Source organism: Misgurnus anguillicaudatus, chromosome 8 (assembly GCF_027580225.2).
Source record: "Misgurnus anguillicaudatus chromosome 8, ASM2758022v2, whole genome shotgun sequence".
NCBI lineage: Eukaryota > Metazoa > Chordata > Actinopteri > Cypriniformes > Cobitidae > Misgurnus > Misgurnus anguillicaudatus.
Window position 1 is genome coordinate 6729418 of NC_073344.2, and position 19937 is coordinate 6749354.

The following is a 19937-nucleotide window of genomic DNA, read 5'->3' on the forward strand; positions in this document are numbered from 1 at the left end:
TGATCTCTAACAAAAGTCCTTCACAAAAATGGAATCATCCCAGCTTTCCGCTCAAAACTGGGCGCTTCCGAAGAAACCCACCCATATTTGAGAGGTGATAAAAAGAGAACTAATGAAGGTAGGATAAAAAGTTGTTTAAAAGCAGAGGGTCTGTTCTTTCATTTGATATATTGTTTGTCTATATATTTCAAGAAAAACATTTTCTGGAAGGCATTAAACCCCTGTGAAAATCACGAAAAATGCTGGCACTGGCTGGCAACTTTAAAAAAAAAAACACTGGCGGGGAAAGAGTTTAATAACTACTAAAACTCACATAAGAAAATTGGTAACACTTTATTTTACTGTGTTTTTGTTGCACGTTACATGTAATTATTATAGTAATACCAGTAAATGACATGCTACTAACCCAAAACCAAACCCTAACACTATAGTAAGTTGTTAATCACTGTAGCAAAGACACCATTAAATAAAGTGTAACCAAAAGACAAAACAAAAAACAAAGTAACTGCTGTGTACATACTGTATGTGTTATTACATTGTAACTACATTGAAGGTATCCTATCCCTAACACTAAACCTAACCAGAACAAAACGTAAGTGCAGTATACAATAAGTATATTGTAATTATACATTTTCTTATGCAAATAAACAGTATGTAACCACACCTAATATGCATTTTACCCTAAATTCTCATTACACAGAGATTTGAAACTTGCATGCTTAAAATAAGTTTGCATGCTCAAATGATGTACTTGATTTTTATCCCTCCATCTGTTACTGTCAAGTCAGCGGCAATAAAACATTACGCCTATTGGTCTAAAGATTACCATTTTTCACAATGATAACCATAATCATTAACAAATTCAGCAAAAAACTCCTAAACTCGCTACTAAAAATGTCTTCCCTGTTATAAACACATCCCTGATGTAAACTGAGGGAACAAAGTAGTGGGGACAAAACCGTCTATGATACAGTGATAATGACACCTATGCTTCTTAAATGCCTGTGCTTTTGAATGCATTTCTATTAAATCAGAATAACAAGACCAACGAAGGACAAGTGTAAAATGAGAAACCGTTAAAGATGAAAGAATGAAAGAAAACAATAGCAAATGAACACAGACAGCATGCAGATTCAAGCTGAAATACAGTGTTATGATCCAAGACCAATGTGAAAATGAAGATCAAAGCACGAAACAACAACAACAAGATGTATTAGTGAAAATATGATGACCCTGAAAGAAACGACAAGCTGCCCATGAAAGCAAGATGTACAACAGGATGGCAAACCAAATATAAAGAGCAAAGCAGATGTTGTGAAGTTGGTAAAGCAGGTGAACGATGGAGAAGTGCATGAGAGAAAGGGGGATCAGATGAGACTTGAGTGTACACGCGCTACGTCCTTAGACATAAACCTCAACTTACCTTCAAAGGTTAAATAAAACTTGCCTCTGTCAAACCAAACGAGGGAGGGCTGGTCTGTCTCTGTGTTGGAGGGAGGGGGTATAAGGTTTGGGGTGGGGGAGTGAGGAGAGGCCGGGACGGAGAAGGGGAAGAGAAGGACAGTAGCGTGAGTCACACACAGGTCCATCATACGGCACAGTGAAGGGGGCAGAGGTCAAAGATGTGGTCACAAAACACTTCAGATGGGCATGACTATGATGTGTGAAGCATTCATATGTGTTGCAGAGCACATGGATCAATCACAAAAACACACTGACAATTCAAGACCGACAATTTATTAACAATGCAGGCTTGGTAAATATACTAAAAACGACGGAAAGTTAAAAGTTGCGATTTTCTAGGTCAATATGGCTAACTATACTCTCAATCTGGTGTAATAATCAAGGACTTTGCTGCCATACCATGGGTCAGCCCAGTAACACGAAACCACGTCACGTATAGTCACGCAATTTCTTGATTATCCTTAGTGATACCGTCACGAACTTCCAGTTTTTTGTGATTGTATCACGAACCTGTGCTTATGTGTCATTGTCACGTATTGGTTACTCAACTGTTTTGTCATATTTTCTTACCATTTTCGCTTTGGTTTAGGGTTAGATTTACATAAAATGACATCCTTACCCAAACCCAACTCTAACCCTATCGCCAGGGGACAATATTTTAAAATGTAGAAAATATAAAAAAATAAATCAGAAAAAATAGTATAAAACAAATACTTCAAGTGACATCCTTATCCAAACCCAACTCTAACCCTATCGCCAGGCGACAATATTTTAAAATTTAGAAAATTAAAAAAAACAAATCTGAAAAAATAGTATAAAACAAATACTTCAAGTGACATCCAACGCAAACACCAAATCTAACCCAAAACTGAAGCAAAAATGGTTTGAAAATACGAAAAAGCAGCTGAGTAACCAACACGTGACAATGACACAAACAAAAACTGCGGAAATTCGTAACGGTATCACGAAAAAGAATAAAAAATTACGTGACTATAGGTACGTAATTTTGTGAGACTGGGTAGCATGGGTGCCCGAAAATAGTCCCCAGCTATTGAAAGTTACCCAAGGGAATATTTTCGGGGGCAACTTTTAATTTTCCATCAGTCTTAGTACACTATCTAACTACAGAAGAGTCAAGTTTTAAATAGGAAAAATATCGAAACTCTTTGGTCATTTTTGAGTGCGATGCTAATGGTCTAATCAGATTCAATGGATTATGCTAAGCTATGCTAAAATTGGTACCGCCAGACCCGGAGATCAGCTGAATGGATTCCAAATCAGCAAAACGGAATTGTTTAACTCTAAATGAGCATATTTCCCAAAAAAATTGAGTGTCACTTTAAAGACCTCACATTAAATGGTCAAAGTAAAACATTGCATTTTTAAAATTTGTAAGTATATTTCTGCATAACAGTAACAATTTGACCCTTAAAAATCTTCAGTTTGCATTGTGAAAAACATTTTATGTATATTTCTTTATACAACATATAAAGTAGAAATTATGGACAACAGAGGGCAGTAATGAGTGAGACAACAGGAGGAGTAAAGCTTTTGTTACAGCATTTTTAAATAAATGCTAGATAGGGAAATAGAGCACTAGACAAAACCAGGATGAAGAACAAAAAATCTATTTAAATTAATAAATTGAATAAGAATATTTTCCACGTGTTAGCTTGGCTGATGTTCTGTATGGTTTGAACAAAATATTAGGTTATGTATTCCACCTGTGAGAACCAAAACTGTGTGACAGTCAAATTCAACTTTTGCAACATGAATAATTTGATGTTTAAAATGCTTTCATCCAGGTGCAATGTCTAAGTGCTCTCCACTCAAACTAGATGGTGTTGAGCATACTGATCAGTAATGCTGCCTCTTGGGCCAAATTCCAGACCTCACTTCAAACACAGAGAGGCTGTGTGTGTGTGTCAGTACGTCTGATCTTTTCAAGTGGGATGATGGCACTTTTCACACAGTCCACAACCACATGTTTTTCAGGCACTGAAAGACTTTCCTGTTCCTGGTTCTTGAAGTCAGTGCAGATGTAAGATGTGGGATGTTGCCTGTGTGTTACTGGCAGAGCCAGATCTCTTACGTGCAAAAATGTCTTTCATAGACGTAAAGAGCAAAGAAAAATGAAACACGGTTGCTCTCTATAGACATTGCTTTAAAGGGGACATTTCACAAGACTTTTTTAAGATGTAAAATAAATCTTTGGTGTCCCCAGAGTACATATGTGAAATTCTAGCTCAAAATACTATATAGATAATTTATTTTAACATGTTAAAATTGCCATTTTGTAGGTGTGAGCAAAAACTGCTGTTTTTGGATGTGTCCTTTAAAATGCAAATGAATTGATATGTGCACTAAATGGCAGTGCTGTGGTTGGATAGTGCAGATTAACGGGCGATATTATCCCCTTCTGACATCACAAGGGGAGACAGATTTCAATTACTTATTTTTTACATTCTTGCAAAGAATGGTTTACTAAAACTAAGTTACTAGGTTAATCTTTTTCACATTTTCTAGGTTGATATGATTTACTGTGGACCCAAATATACCACTTAAACATGGAAAAAGTCAGATTTTCATGATATGTCTCCTTTAATAGCTCTACTGTATGTGAAAATCAACTGCTAACCACAAGTTACACTCATCTTGTTTACTAGTCTTTAGTTTTTGTTACTAGACTACGCTTATTATTTGCTTCTTAGACAAAATGTGAAAAATGTTGGTAAAAATCTCTGGAAAACAAAAATCACTATGAATGAGCTAACTGGCACTATGAGTAATGTAACAGATTGTTACATTTTGAATCATTGGTTTCCAGCCCATCCATTCATTTAGGAAGGGTTCATAGCATACCTGCTGGCATGTCTGCCCGTCTGTCAAAGTTGGGAAGTTTGTCTATAAAAGCGTCATCTTCTGACATCAGACAATTACGTCAGCCCAAAAGACAGGACAAGACGACAAAACACAAACAAAAAATAAACATAATTCAAAGCAAAAGACAAATAATTTGAAATAAAATAATCAGTCTTTAAACTCAGACATCACAATGGACACACAGCACACATTGAACAAACTAAAAATACAACAACTAAAAAGAAATGTAATGGTTAAAAGTCGATGGAAGCCGACAAACAAACAAACAAAATGATGGAATAGCAAAAGCAACAGATATACCTATACTTATTAATTGAAACAAAAAGTAATTTTCAAGCCTTTGATGCTAAGGGAAATGCTGCTGCTGAAAATGTGTCTAGCATAAAGAATGGTCCTACGGCATCAATAAAACAATACCATAAAAGCAGTCAAAATGCTATTGTACTGTTCACTAAATCCAGAAAATACAAATATCTTATTACGCTTGCAAGTTATCCATTTCATATTAAGATATTTAGATTTAACTGTCCAGATACAAATCTAATATATTTTTTGAACTTATCGCCCATAAAACATATCTCCTTTTAAGTCTTTCTAAAAAAGTAAAGTAATTTTTTCTGAAATATAAACATCCATACATATTCACATTTGACCCTTCACCGGGAGTTTGACTGACCTTGATCAATCATAACACCGATATTATGTAAATCTTGTGTTTTATTCTTTTTTTATCACATTTTAAAATTAATTTTATAAAATGTATTTTCTTTTAATTGTTATTTTAAATTCTTAGTTTTTTGGCTTATTTGTGAAAATATCTCTTATATCAATTTTTAAATGATAAAAAATTCAAAATAAGATACTTTGGTATTATTTTATGTTCGAAAGTTTTCCTAAAAAAAAAAAAAAAATCACAAATATCAGTAGTTGTTAAGATGTTAGTATAATTGTAAAACTTTTTTCCAACAATTTGCATGTTCTTTAATGTCAAGAAAGTACAACCGCAAGCGTGGGCCTTTTATTAAGAAGTTAACAAGTGTAAGCTATGAATGCCCCCCAAAAATAAAAAAAAACATTAAGCAAATCATTCTAATAATTTAGCTAATAATTATAGTTTTCATAAATGCAAGCTAAGTTTGTCTATAATTGTTATTATACTTAAAAAAATAGTGTTCTTAAATTTATAGTTCTCAAATGTTAGGTTTATGGTAAAGTTGTTTTACACTTTCAAACTATTTTTTCAGGATTATAATTTTAAATGCCTCTATCAAATAAACAAACAATCAGCATGACACAGGGAGCGTATTTAAACTTATCGTGCAAATAGACAATGATAGGATGTACTACCTGACTTTTTTTTTAAATGAGGTTATCACGAGTATTGTGAAAAAATTATTGTTCAATAAACAAAACGTTGTAAACACACTGACTCAAAAATAATTATTACATCCATTTTTAAAAGATTTTTTTAAACATTAGTTTATACTTTTAGATAAAAAAAATCATGTATATACATATATATGTCTTACAAATGCTAAGTACACAAACATATAACTATGCGAAAATTGCGAAAGTTAATCATGGAATGGAAATTTGCAAATCATCAGACATGTGTAAATTTCCTTGGATTTGTGTGCATTTTGAGACTCTCCTGGCAGCGCTCTCCTGTACCTGGGCTGTCGCACTCTTTAGCCAATCAGATTCAAGCTTACCATTCAACTTATCAAAACCCGCTGAGAGCACATGACTAAAGGACTGCTCTTTCCACCTTTTTGTGCAATTCAATTGACACTATGCACTGCGCTCTCCCCACTTATTTCTGGATAAAATCTCAGGGTGTGAAAGCTCTTCCGGTCTGTATTCAACCAAACATTATATCTTGAACATGTCACAGTGCTATAATACAAAACGTAAGTAGTTATAAGAATCTATTAAGCATTAAAATGCTATGTCCTGTTTTATGAAGCTTTTACTAAGTTTTCACACACATTGCTTACCAGAGCTCTGTTTATTTTTATTACATTTACACCTATGCATTTGGCAGATGCTTTTATCCGAAGCAACTTACAGTGCATTACAAGGTACAGTATACATGTTTTTTATCATATGTGTAACACGTGGAAGGGAAAGCGCAGCCAAGAGAGTCTCAAAATACACAAATCCAAAGATAATCACACAAGAGTAACAATTTGCAAATTCACATTTCATGATAAACTTGTACATTTGAAATTTTGGATTTTTTTGTGCATAGTTGTATGTCTGTAAATTGTATTTCGTGTTAGTGAAATGTATTTTATGAGAATATAATTTTATTTTAACCATGTGAATAGTTTTTTTATGAATATATATATATATATACAAAAATTTGACTTCAGTCTTTATGGTGATAATGTAGTTTAGATTGATACTGATTTGCTGACATTTACAGCACATTCAGAGCAGTACATGCTGAAAACTAAGCACAACTTGGCCTTGACAGATGACTGAATTCTAGCTAAAGCAGAAAAGACGATTAGCAAACACACAAAAGCAGAGCAGCATGGCAAAGCAGAGAGAAAGATGGGAAATGGAGTCACACCTGACACAGACACGGAGAGCTCTTTACCGACTGTAGGTGTGGTGGCAGCGCTCAAAGAGTTGGTTGAGGAGATGGAAGAGGTGCTCTCCGCCCGAGCCAGTGGAGCCAATGGAGGAGGACTCGCCGAGTGAACAGGGGGGCTGAATGGACGATTCTGACAGGAGATGCAGAGAAAGAAAGAGGGGAGGTTTAGTAAAGAGAATGGGTTTGTCATTTACACTGACCAACCTCTCTATTCCTTGCGCTTTGTTTCTTTTTCAATAATTTTTATTTGACATACAGTCAATAATTTTGTCATTTAGGTTGTGTTTATGGCATTTTATGGTTAAAAATATTCAGTTAATGTTGAAATTGTATTAATTTGATTTAACGCATTTGTAGTTCACCACATTTATTTCACAAGCAAAAGACTCCAATAACTGGAAGTTATCAAAGCAAAAATAATTTGCTTGTGCAAAAACAAGTATTGACCATATCTATGTAGTAAATCTGACTTTTAGGCTTGTTATGACAGGCGAGTTGAGACAACACTTTATGCATTTGGCAGACGCTTTAGTTAGTATAGCAACTAACAGTGTATTCAATCTAGACTTTTTTTTATCAGTTTGTGTTTCCAGGGCCTTTTAAAAGACCTTTTTATTGCTACCACAATTTTATACCAATTGAGCTACAGGAACACTCCAGGAACACCAAAGAAATACATTAATTTTTTTTAATTAAATAATATACAGTACAATATGTAAGTGACATCTATAGGCAGCCAGTTGTTTTTGCAGAAATAGGGGCTTATTTAGCTGCATGTACTTATTACATTTACCTCATAAGTAAAGTAATGAAAATTAAATATTGATTTAAAATATTTTATTTGCTCATTTTTAATGAATGCAAACCTTTAGTGAGGAAAACCCATTTACTTTGGACTTATAAGACTTTCTAATGTCACGAACACACTATTTGGTTTAATCATTTGTAAATATAGGGCTCTATCATACACCCGGCGCAATGCAGCGCAATGCGCAACGTAAGTGTCTTTTGCTAGTTTCAACCCGGCGCAATGATCATTTTCACGTTTAGTGCCACATTATTTAAATAGCAAATGCATTTGCGCCTAATTGTGCGCACACGGGCGTTCTGGTCTGAAAACGAGGTGTTTTCAGGTGCATTGTTGGTGTGTTGCTATTCTGAGGCAACTAAAATAGACTACGCCATTGACCAACTAAAACCTGGTCTAAAGTCAATTGCGCAATATAGTTTTTGTTATTTAATGAGCGCGTTCGTAATACGGGACGACAATGCGCGTTTGCTTATTACACACATGGATGCGCAGCAGAACACAACCCTTTTTATAATAAGAAAAATTTAAGGCTTTAAATGTAAACAATTATTACTGAGTCTCTTGGACATAAATGAGACGTTAGACGGCGTAAAGAGCTGCTTCACCTGTAGCCTGGTAAGTAATTAAATGTTTTGCTTTAAACAAATGCAAATAATATCTATTTTTAAATGTTTTTTTAATGCTACCTCACGGATTTATTGTATATGATGACTCTGTACCTGTGGATGTAGTGAGATGAGAAACAGTTTTAAGTAATGCTTTAAAAAAAACATGGCGCTGTACGAGTGCTGAAACGGCTTTCCACACGTTTGTAAATTCTTTATCTCCTCCTTCAAATAAAGTATTTTTAGAGTACAAACCTTTTCTTACATACTTGTAAAAAATAACAATTTCAATACAAGTGAAAACAACACAATTATTTAACATTATTCTTAAACTGGGGGTCTTCTTCCTCCGCTTAGTTTTCCGTCATCTAAATAGGGATTAGACATAGCGCCAGCGCAACTGGCCTTTAAAAGGGATGAGTGCTGAGACTCTCATTGGTTTATTCAAGTTACGCCCAAAACACACACATTACTCGTTATAAGAATATGAACAACCCTTTTCGACCGTGCGTTTGGCGCACAAACCATTTTTCCCATCGTTAAATTAGCAAAAGTGGATTTGGACACGCCCTTTTAGACTGTCTTTAGACTATGCGCTTAGATCGTTAAAATAGGGCCCATAATGTCATATATGTTAATAAAATACATATTTATATTTAATTTTTGTGTCATTTTAAACTATACCTGACGATTTGCAGCATCCGCGTTACCGTGTGTTATTAGTTTTCGGTGGTAATAAAGATTGGTAACACATAGTTGGCTGCGTTTACATTTTGCATTAACATGCGATCTCGGTGATCCGTTCACGCAGATCCGATCATCCGTATATCAGGACACAGCGCGTTTACAATTGTCACATAAATGTGACTTCTGTATCTCGATGTGTGATCGGATCCCATTCAGGGAGACGCGCTGGGTGGATAGCTGTCAATCACAGATGGGTACAGCTGTCTTTAGCCACATAATTTAGGTTTTTTACTGAGAAGCAAACAGCAGAGAATAACTAGCAAACCCAAAAACAGTGATGTTCACATTTTAAGCTTTTTTTTATCTTTAAAGGCTTTATCTTTGTGTTCTGCCCTCACAATGGCGTCACTCTTCCCAAAGTTAGACAGACAGATAAACTCTTTCCAACACATACGCTTGTGGGAGAATGCTGCTTTATTCCACACCACGATGAATATGTCGAAAAACAGAGTGAAACTACAGAAAGGAGATGTAAATACAATAGAACTACTTAGTTATCTCCAAAAACAACACTAACATGAATTCATAGTATATATTTGTAAAATATCTGAAATTCCACATTACTTAGCTTTATAAATAGTAACTTTAACAAACTGAATAAAAATGAATCACAAACTTACAGACAATGCTTTCTACAGAGGATCACAAAATCAATGCTGCTTCAAGCTCCTTCTGTGTTGTTCTACATTTGATTGATGCAATTAACTGAATTTAACTGTTCATCCTTAACTGTATTTTTTAAAGAAAGCTACTATGTATTAGTATTAAATCAATAGCAAATATTAAAGATTAATGAATGATCCAGAACACTCCCCGCCTGGCATCCGTAGGATGTCATCATTGAACACGACACCTCTTATTCCATCTTTGACGGCAGGAGAAGGACTGTGTCAGAGATGGGACGTAAGTAGACCTTTGGTATTCCATCTTTTATTGTCTTAACTTCAACCTTCCTGACTCTTCCATCATTACCTGGGAAACTCTTTTGTATAATGCCCATGGGCCAGTCATTTCTTTGAACTTGACCTTCCTTGAGGAGGACTACGTCTCCAGGTTGAAGGTTACGTTCTTCTCTTTGCCACTTTCTCCGATTTTGAAGAGTGCTTAAATACTCCCTTCTCCATCGATGCCAAAAGGTGTTGGCCAAACTTTGAACTTGTCTCCACTGGCAAACGTAGAGGTTCCTTTCCTTGAAGTTGCCATTTGGAGGTGGAAGTGTGCCAGTCTTTTGTGTGAGAAGTGTTGCTGGGGATAGGATGAGTGGATTGTTTGGATCCGTTGATACTGGTGTTAATGGACGAGCATTTACAATAGCTGAAACCTCTGCCATGAATGTGATGAGGACTTCGTGGGTAAATTTTACTTGACTGATATTCATTAACATAGCATCAAGGATCCGCCTGGTGATGCCTATCATGCGTTCCCAGCTGCCTCCCATGTGTGATGAGTGTGGTGGGTTGAAACTCCAAGTGCAGCCATTTAAAGATCTACCTTTAATGATTACAGGTGCTACAAATCCAAATGGATCAAATAGACTGTTCACTGTAGACAAGATTCCACGTCTTGTGTAAGGTTTCTCATTATCTGGTACCTGAAAGGTGAAGTTGTCTTTTGAAACATCCCAGCCAACCCCTAAGCTTCTCTGCATATGAGAAAGGTCAACAGCAAGGTTTAAGTCCCTTAGGTTCTCTGCTAAATCGTCCAGAGGGAATGCTCTCATTACTTCAATTCTGTTTGAGGCTATCTTGTGTAGGCGAAGATTTGAAGCTGCCAGAATGGCTTGGGCATTTCTAAGGAGTGTGATGGCTTCATGTTTGGTAGGTAGGGATACCAAAGCATCATCGACATAAAAGTTCCTCTCAATGAACTGTTTTACATCTGAACCATGTTCCTTCTCCCCTTCCAAGGCAGCTTTCTTGAGCCCATACATAGCCACAGCTGGTGAGGGACTGTTGCCGAAGACATGCACTCGCATTCTGAATTCCACAACTTCATTTTCTAGGTCATTATTACGGTACCAGAGGAAACGTAAGAAGTTGCGGTGGTCTTCTCTGACTACAAAGCAATGAAACATTTGCTGGATGTCGGCTGTTATGGGAACCTTTTCTTTTCTGAAGCGCAGCAACACTCCAAGCAGGCTGTTATTCATGTTGGGCCCAGTAAGGAGTACACTATTCAAAGATACTCCATGATATTGAGCACTGGAATCAAAGACAACTCTAATTTGATCTGGTTTTTGTGGGTGATAGACCCCAAAGATTGGAAGGTACCAGCACTCTTCATTTTTGGAAAGAGGTGGTGCAGGTTCTGCATGCCTGTTTTCAAACATCTTAGTCATGAACTCCAGAAAATGGTCCTTCGTGCGTGGGTGTTTTTTCAGTGTACGTGTGAGTGATTGGAGCCGGTTACTTGCTTGTTGTCTGTTATTAGGAAGTCTTTGACGTGGGCCGCGAAAGGGAAGTGGAGCAACCCAGCTGTTTGATTCGTCTTGATATACTTCTTTTTGCATCATCTTCAGAAAGACGAGATCTTCCATTGATGGTGCTAATTTGTCATCATCTTTTGTGGACTGAAAGATTTCTGTTGTATTGCTCTTTGTGTGTGTTGTTGTAAATTGTAGTTTCAAAGATGGTGCCAGTGAAGTCAGATGTTCATTGTAATGGCAAAACTTCTCTTTGATTTGTATATTATTTTCACAGGGTTCCGTTTGGCTTGGGCGTCCATTCATGAAAATGCTTGTTTTGAAAGTATTAACTTTGCATGGTTTGTGGGCACCATCTAGACAAACATCTCCTATTACTACCCATCCCAAAGCTAACTTCTGAGCGAAAGGAGCATGTCGAGGACCATTGCGCTGTTCCAATACTTTGTGCACTTCAATGATGTCTCTTCCAAGAAGAAGAAGAATCTCAGCGTCAGGGTCAAGTGGAGGTATCTTATGAGCTACTGATTTCAGGTGAGCATGGTTCCAAGCAGCATCAGGAGTAGGGATTTCAGCTCTGTTGTCGGGAAGTTCATTACACTCAATAAGTGTGGGAAGTGTAAAACTGGCACCGTCATTGATTGATTCTATAATGAAACCCTTTGCTCTGCGTCCTAAGATTTCTGATGTACCTGTACATGTCTTCAGTGTGTAAGGAGATGCATGGTCAATGACATTAAATTTGTCGAAGAAGGTGGATTTTGCTAAAGACTTGTTACTCTGGTCGTCTAGAATAGCATAGGTTTTCAACTTTATTTGAGGATGATCTTTACAATATATATTAACTAGGCAGATCTTGGAGCATGATCTTCCTCTGAAACCATTACCACAGACCTTTGTGCAGCTGGATGTGGCGACAGTTGTTATGGTTTTTTCATCATCCTCCCCGCCATGGTGTATCACAGGTCTGACCGTTTCATTTTTAGACCAGGGCGCTGGACCAGGATGAAGGGCTGCTATGTGTCTTTCACTGTCACATTCTGAACACTGAATGGTTGAGGTACAATTCCTGGCTTGGTGAGATGTTGAAGAGCAGCAGCGGAAACATATAGCGTGTTCCCTTAAAAAGGCTTTGCGCTCATCTATGGGTTTTTCCCTAAAGCCTCTGCATTTGTGGAGCGGGTGTGGTTTTTTATGAATTGGACACTGTTTGCTGAAGTCTTCTCCAACCAGCTTAGATTTTACTGTAGGAATTCCATGCTCTACTTCAGTCTTGTGCACAGCAACAGGTAGTCTTTTTTCTCTGGAGGAAAACTTCTGTCCTGTGGGTTGCATTGTGTTTGGCAGATTGAATTTAAAACTGGGGTCATTTCTCATATGAGCCTCATTTCTGATGAAGGTGGAGAAAAATGAGAAGGGAGGAAAGCTGACATTGTGTTCTTGCTTATATCTAGACCCTTGTCGCATCCACTTCTCCTGGAGGGCAAATGGCAGCTTCTCAAGTATAGGGGCAATGCCTCGTGCAGTGTCCAGGTAAGACAAACCAGGTAAGTATCCATCCATTTTGGCAGATTCAATCTCTGACAGTAAATCTGCTAGTTCCCTGAGACACTGTGGGTCCCTATTAGAGATTCTAGGAAAGCAGTCAACTTTATTTAGGAGTGCTGACTCTATAGCTTCTGCAGAGCCGTAGCACTGTTCCAGTCTTTCCCAAATTCTACTGAGCCCGACTGCAGGATAGTTAATATGAACTGATCTTATTCGGCGAGCGTGTTCGGCTGATTCTGGACCAAGCCACTTAGTCAGCAAGTCGAGCTCTTCAGAAGGTTTTAAGTTCAGGGCCCGGTTGCATAAAGCACCTTAAGTTTTTTCCTTAAGTATGACACTTAAGGGGTAAATTCCCCTTAACTTCTGTAAGATAATAATTAAAGAGTTTTGCATATAATCCCTTAAACGGTTCTCTTAGGTAAGAGTAATCGTTAAGTGTTTCATGACAGTGACCCCAGTTTGTTGTTATAAAATACTATTGTTGCCATGGAGACACAACAGAAAAAACTTAAGGGTTTTTCTGCAACACCCTTAAGTTTAAAGGAAACAACTTAAGGGAAAATTACACTTAAGGTGCTTTATGCAACCGGGCCCAGGTCTTCTATTGCATTTGAGAATGTTGATTTCCATGCCAAGTAATTCTCTGGCTTGTCATCAAACTTTATGAGTCCAGCAGTGAGCAGATCTCTGCGTGCTAAGAACTTGGCTAAATTTAATATCTCTGAGTTTTCAGGTTTTGCAGCATGTGGCTCATTTCCCACATCAGGTGAGTAATTCCTGTTTGAGTTACAGTAATTTGATGGGTGAGTGTAATGAATATTTTCTTCTTTTTCAGGTACTCGAATACTGTCATGTGTGTTCTGTGACTGAAAGAGTGGCTCACTGTATGAATTGACATGCTGATGTGTTTCTTGAGAATACTGAATAGACTGCCTATGAGATGGAAGAGCATTTTGCTGTTCTCTGTCAGCCGACTAACGTAGTGGTGTATGTTTTGAAGCTTGATAATGCTTGTTTTTGTAAGCATTTTGATCCTGAACATATTCATCAGTCCGCTTAAGTGCATAGAAAGTTGAGCTCTTTTGTTTACATTCATTTTCAGATGACTTTTCTATGTCAGCTCCATCAATGGCTTCATATGCTGTAGCTTCAGCTAAGGCAGCTTCTGCCTCTTTCTCTTGCTGGAGTGCTTCTAATGTAGCCTCTAAGCGTGTCTCTTCTACCTGTAGTTGAGCTTTCTTTACTTTAATTTCAATCTCTCTTTGAGAATATGCTGCTCTCGCTCGGGCAGCTTCAGCTTTGGCTCGAGCCTCTATTGCTATAAGACTGGCTGCTGATCTTCTTGAATGTGTTGATCTTGATGAATTGTGTGAATGTGAACACACTGATCTGGTTGCAAGGCTTATGTTTTCCTTTGATAGCATTTTACTGTAGATTGTTTGAGAAGAAGGAAGATAATTGACTGTTGTTGTAATCACTGTTGAGTATGTCTTTTCACTGTTCTGCCCTCACAATGGCGTCACTCTTCCCAAAGTTAGACAGACAGATAAACTCTTTCCAACACATACGCTTGTGGGAGAATGCTGCTTTATTCCACACCACGATGAATATGTCGAAAAACAGAGTGAAACTACAGAAAGGAGATGTAAATACAATAGAACTACTTAGTTATCTCCAAAAACAACACTAACATGAATTCATAGTATATATTTGTAAAATATCTGAAATTCCACATTACTTAGCTTTATAAATAGTAACTTTAACAAACTGAATAAAAATGAATCACAAACTTACAGACAATGCTTTCTACAGAGGATCACAAAATCAATGCTGCTTCAAGCTCCTTCTGTGTTGTTCTACATTTGATTGATGCAATTAACTGAATTTAACTGTTCATCCTTAACTGTATTTTTTAAAGAAAGCTACTATGTATTAGTATTAAATCAATAGCAAATATTAAAGATTAATGAATGATCCAGAACACTTTGTTTATCTGCAACGTCAGCGCCAGGATGCACGTTTCAGCCAACGTTACCTGAATTGACTTTCACCCGCATGCTTTTCATCAACACAAAATCCGTGTGAAACAGACATCCCGACTTTTTAGTCTGCCTGAATTTATACGTTTTTGATTTATGATTTAGGAATATGATTTAACTAAAACAGCTAACAATTTCCTAAATTTCCTGTTCATGTCTCCCTCTATAGTGCATATAATGTAATTTACAAACATATTTATAAGTAACTTACTTTGTGTAAAACCAACATTGAATAAATGTATTTGGTTAATGTTATTATGGTTTGTACGTGTTTTCACGTTACTTAAAATGTGTTAAATGAGATAGAAACTGCTGACTGACCAGAAAGAAGCGCAACATTCACGTTGATATGTCGCCATGGAAACTCAAACATTTTAACGATCAATTCTGCCATTAAATAACTCCATAAATAGTGGAAACATGTTAAACATATCACTTAATAAGTTAAATACAGTCAGCAGTGTTAAAATGCTTTTGTATATCGATTTATTTCAAGATCCGTTTAAGCTAGCTAGCATTTCTCCACAAATATAAATGTGTGCGTCTCTCACCTGCGCTTCATAACGTCCTTTATTTTTGACAGCTGTCAGTGAGAGGAGATGATAGTGGGCGGGGTTTTGTGTGACGTTGGCCTGCAAATGCAGATACGATGGCTGGATTGCGTTTACATTACACTGAGATCCGATCACAAAGCGTCCTCGACTACCTCTGCATCAGGACACACAGATCGGATAACATTCCGAACACAAACGCGTTTACACCTGTCTTTTCAATGTGTATGTGGACAACATCCGGATACAGGTCGCATGTTAATGCCAAGTGTAAACGCAGCCGCTGTGACTCAGATATAGGGCCCTATTTCAATGATCTAAGTGCATGGTCTAAAGCGCATAGTCTAAAAGGGTGTGTCCGAATCCACTTTTGCCAATTTAACGAGGGGAAAAATGGTTTGTGCGCCAAGCACACGGCCTAAAAGGGTTGTTCCTATTCTTGTAATGAGTAATGGGTGTGTTTTGGGCGTAACGTGCAATAAACCAATAAGAGTCTTATCTCTCATTCCCTTTAAAAGCCAGTTGCGCTGGCGCCATGCCGATTCCCTATTTAGATGGTGTAATTTGTAAACTGAAAAACTAAACTGAGGAAGAATACCCCACTTTAAGATTACTGTTAAAAAATTCGTTGTTTTCATTTGTAATTCAATTGAAATTGTTATTTTTTGTATTCAAACTTTTAAATGTCGTTTTCTTTCAGTCATGGAAGTAAAAAATAGCAGGCTTTATTGTAAATGGAAAAAAAACCTACATGATCAGTGTAATCTCAAAAATAATTTACAAATATGCAAGAAAAGGTTTGTACTCTAAAAATACTTTTTTGTCCCGTTGTTGTCCCGTTTATAGGCGCATATTATTAAGGCGCTCATTAAATAACAAAAACAATATTGCGTCATTGACTTCAGACCAGGTTTTTGTTGGTCAATGGTGAAGTCTATTTTAGTTGCCTCAAAATAGCAACGTGCCAACAATGCGCCTAAACACACCTCGTTTTCAGACCAGAACACCCATGGGCGCAAAAACGGTCGCAAATGCATTTGCTATTAGTATTTAAACAATGTGGTGCCAAACGTGAAAATGCTAATTGCGCAGGGTTAAAACTAGCAAGACACTTGCATCCTGCATTGCACTTCATTGCGCCGGGTGTATCATAGGATATATGAAAATATTCATGTTTTTCAATGGTAACACGTACCACATCTCCTACGCTTGGTTTCCCAGGAGGCAGTTTGGGTCGTGAGGGTGGCCGTGGTGGGGGAGGGGGAGGAGGGGAACTGCTGGTAGCCAATGGTGTTGAGGGACGTGGAGGGGAGGAGGAGCCTGTGGATCAAAACAGCCCATTAAAGCAAAGCCAATTAAAAAATAACATTCAAAGCCATTTAAGACTCAATCCTGATCATCAAAGTACACATTCAAGAAGGTGATACCAAAATCAGTTAACATATATGACCAAGCTGGAGACTAAAAAGCATTGTTCTAGTACTTAAATAAACATATTTTGGTGACATGGATGAGCTCTGGAGGGATGTCTGTGGCATTATTCGTGCTGATTCCCTATTTCCCACAAAGTTTGGATAGTACTACCCATCTTGTCTGGGTGTTTAAACATGTTCGCAAGTCTTGTGATGACTGCTAAATGTGCAAGATATGCTTTGTGAACCTTACTGGTGGGCAAAGTAATTTAAAAAAGCATTTCTATACTTGATATTCTTAGAACATGGATATGGAAAATCAATGGTTAGTCAATCATCATTTTGATCATAACCCAGACATTAGTATTCATGTACATAGATATTTATAACTTAAGTCGAAGAAGTTGACAGAAAACCACTATGACCTTGTGAATGATGTATATACAAGAATGTAAATGACAGTGAGGGTGTATGTGTCTATATTTAGAAAATAACAGGGCCAAAAGTTGTTATATACAGTACTGTACACTAGGGGTGTCAACAATAATCGATTCGGCAATGCATCGCAATGCGTGCATGCACGATTCAGCATCGATGCAGCAGAGTGCCATAATCGATTATGTCACTGTTTATTTTCTGACCTCGAGTGGACAATAAAATTGTGAAGTTTAATTACTTCCAGGGGCATAACAACAACAATCAAGACGGGTAAATAAAAACGCACCCTTTTCCATGGAAAGTGGACATATGGGCACATTTCGGATTCTACGAAGTTAATGGGAAACTAGACAAGACTTACGCTGTGTGTAAATTCTCATCTTATGTATATAATTGTCATTGTCTTGAAGCTGCTAAGCTTCCGTTTTTGTTGAGAATAGTTGCACATGCCTTGTTGTGTACAGTAGAATTCTGATGCATCGCAATGCATCGTAGAATCGAATTGAATTGAATCGTTACCTGGTGAATCGTAATTGAATCGAATTGTGAGGGCAGTGCCAATGCACACCCCTACTGTACACTATCCCTCTGAGTCTCCTCTGTACAAAACCCATATAATGATGATAGCAGCAGAATCACATGAAATTCAGACCTAACTATATTATTTGTATAACTTGCGTCATCGTTTACTTTGGGTTTTGTACCTTTTGCATATCGTTAACATGTACTAATAGACACTTACACACCAAAGGACATGTAAAAAAACGTGAATCGGACCATAGTTGCTCTTTAAATAAAAACACATGGTAGTTTTTACAACAATGTGTGGATGTTTATGCTTCTTGTGAATCAGACTCACCAGTTTCATTTCCACCAGTGCCAGGTGGCGGAACAGGCCCTGGGGATGATACTACGGCCCTGTATGTGGGAGGTGGAGGAGGGGGTGGTGTCGAACGTGGTCCTTGACCAATCTCTTTGGGTGAAGTGCTGCTCTCACTCAGGTCCTCTTTTGATGGGGTTTCCTCTGGGCTCTTCATGTCCTCCTGGTTTAGAACCAAGGGTAGAGGGATTGTGCGTGCACTTGTCTCTACAGCAGCTGGTTGGCTATTGGTTGAGTTTGCTTGCGTCTCCGTTGAAGGAGCATGTGGTAAAAAATCTGTGGTGGAGTGGAAAGGATCATCTGAAGTTGGTGGGGGTGGCGCCTCTTCAACTGGAGGAGGTGGGACAGTGGGAGGAGAAGGAGTAGTGTCTTTGGGAATAGGAGGAACTGTTGATGGTGGTGGGCTATTCCTAAGAGAAGGTGCAGGCTCAGCATGAGAAGTTGGTGATTTTTGTACAGGAGGGCTGAACTCCTCTGACGAAGGTGGGGATTTAGGTAATGGGGGTGCGGGTTCTGCTGGGGGAGGTGGAGAGGAGTGGAGTGGAGGTGCAGTCTCTCCCTCTGAAGCAGGGTGTTTTTTTGGTGACGCGTCACTAAAGCAAACCCACTTGTCTCCAGCATCCTGAACAGGGTTTGGAGAATCTGCTGGACCAAATATATTGTCCAGATCAGCTATTGAAGGCCTCTGTGTGGCCAGCCCTGAACCATCCTCTTCTTTCTGCGCATCTGCACCAGGGACCACACAGATACGACATAGAAACAAAGAATCGATAAGCCGAGAGATAAACTAGAGATACCAATATATCTTCCCCACAATGCCTAAATACAGTACAGGCATAAAACAAACCAGGCAAACATTTCATGTAGTACAGACTAAGCACTGGGTGATCTTACCGAAAGGTTCTGTATCAGGAGATTCACTTGGAGGGGGGGAGGTCGGCACATTCTTAGGTGGAAGCGGAGGCAGTGCTGCAATGACATTAATACAAGCTCTCACATACACCACCCTTACATGCCACACCTCCATGCCTCAAAGCACCATGCATAGTGAAGGTCTCATTCAAGCAGTCAGGGACAATTGCATGACATGGGATGACTATACTGTCTGATAACAGTTTACTGATGTGACCTACCAAATATCATGTAATACTCAAAGAATTTGTCGCGATTTTACATGTCAAATGTTTTTAGCATTCATTTACTTGGGGTTGGACAGGATAGTGCTTGCTTTGGTCATTGATCGACTAGTTCATGGATCTCATGACTTCATCTGGACTTGTTTAACTCTTCCCCCCCAGCGTTTTTTTTTTTTTAAGTTGTTAGCCAGGGCCAGCATTTTTCGTGATTTTCAAAAAAGTTTAATGCCTTCAAGAAAATTTTCTTCTTTAAATATATAAACAAACAATATGAAGAGTTTGGTTCCAAAACGCAATAAATCCATTTTGACAAATTTTGGTAAAAACGTGTTTTCTATACCAAGAAAGTGACAAGATGAAAACAACTATTTTCTGTTACAAACTTTCACATAGCATCTT

General features: G+C 37.8%; 1 protein-coding gene across 21 annotated transcripts in view; it reads right to left on the reverse strand.

The window, feature by feature from the left end:
* Positions 1–19937, reverse strand: part of sgip1a (SH3GL interacting endocytic adaptor 1a) — a 123559-nt gene that overhangs the window by 17408 nt on the left and 86214 nt on the right. For 7 of the 21 annotated variants that reach the window (XM_055212231.2, XM_055212230.2, XM_073870217.1 and 4 more), the window contains 6 exons: positions 19297–19371; positions 18382–19128; positions 16868–16992; positions 6926–7079; positions 4327–4386; positions 1424–1483 (listed from right to left, as the gene is read on the reverse strand). In XM_055212231.2, coding sequence (XP_055068206.2) covers positions 1424–1483; positions 4327–4386; positions 6926–7079; positions 16868–16992; positions 18382–19128; positions 19297–19371 — 1221 coding nt within the window. The remainder of the gene's footprint in view (positions 1–1423; positions 1484–4326; positions 4387–6925; positions 7080–16867; positions 16993–18381; positions 19129–19296; positions 19372–19937) is intronic. The other 14 variants (XM_055212237.2, XM_055212248.2, XM_055212246.2 and 11 more) reach the window with 12 other exon arrangements.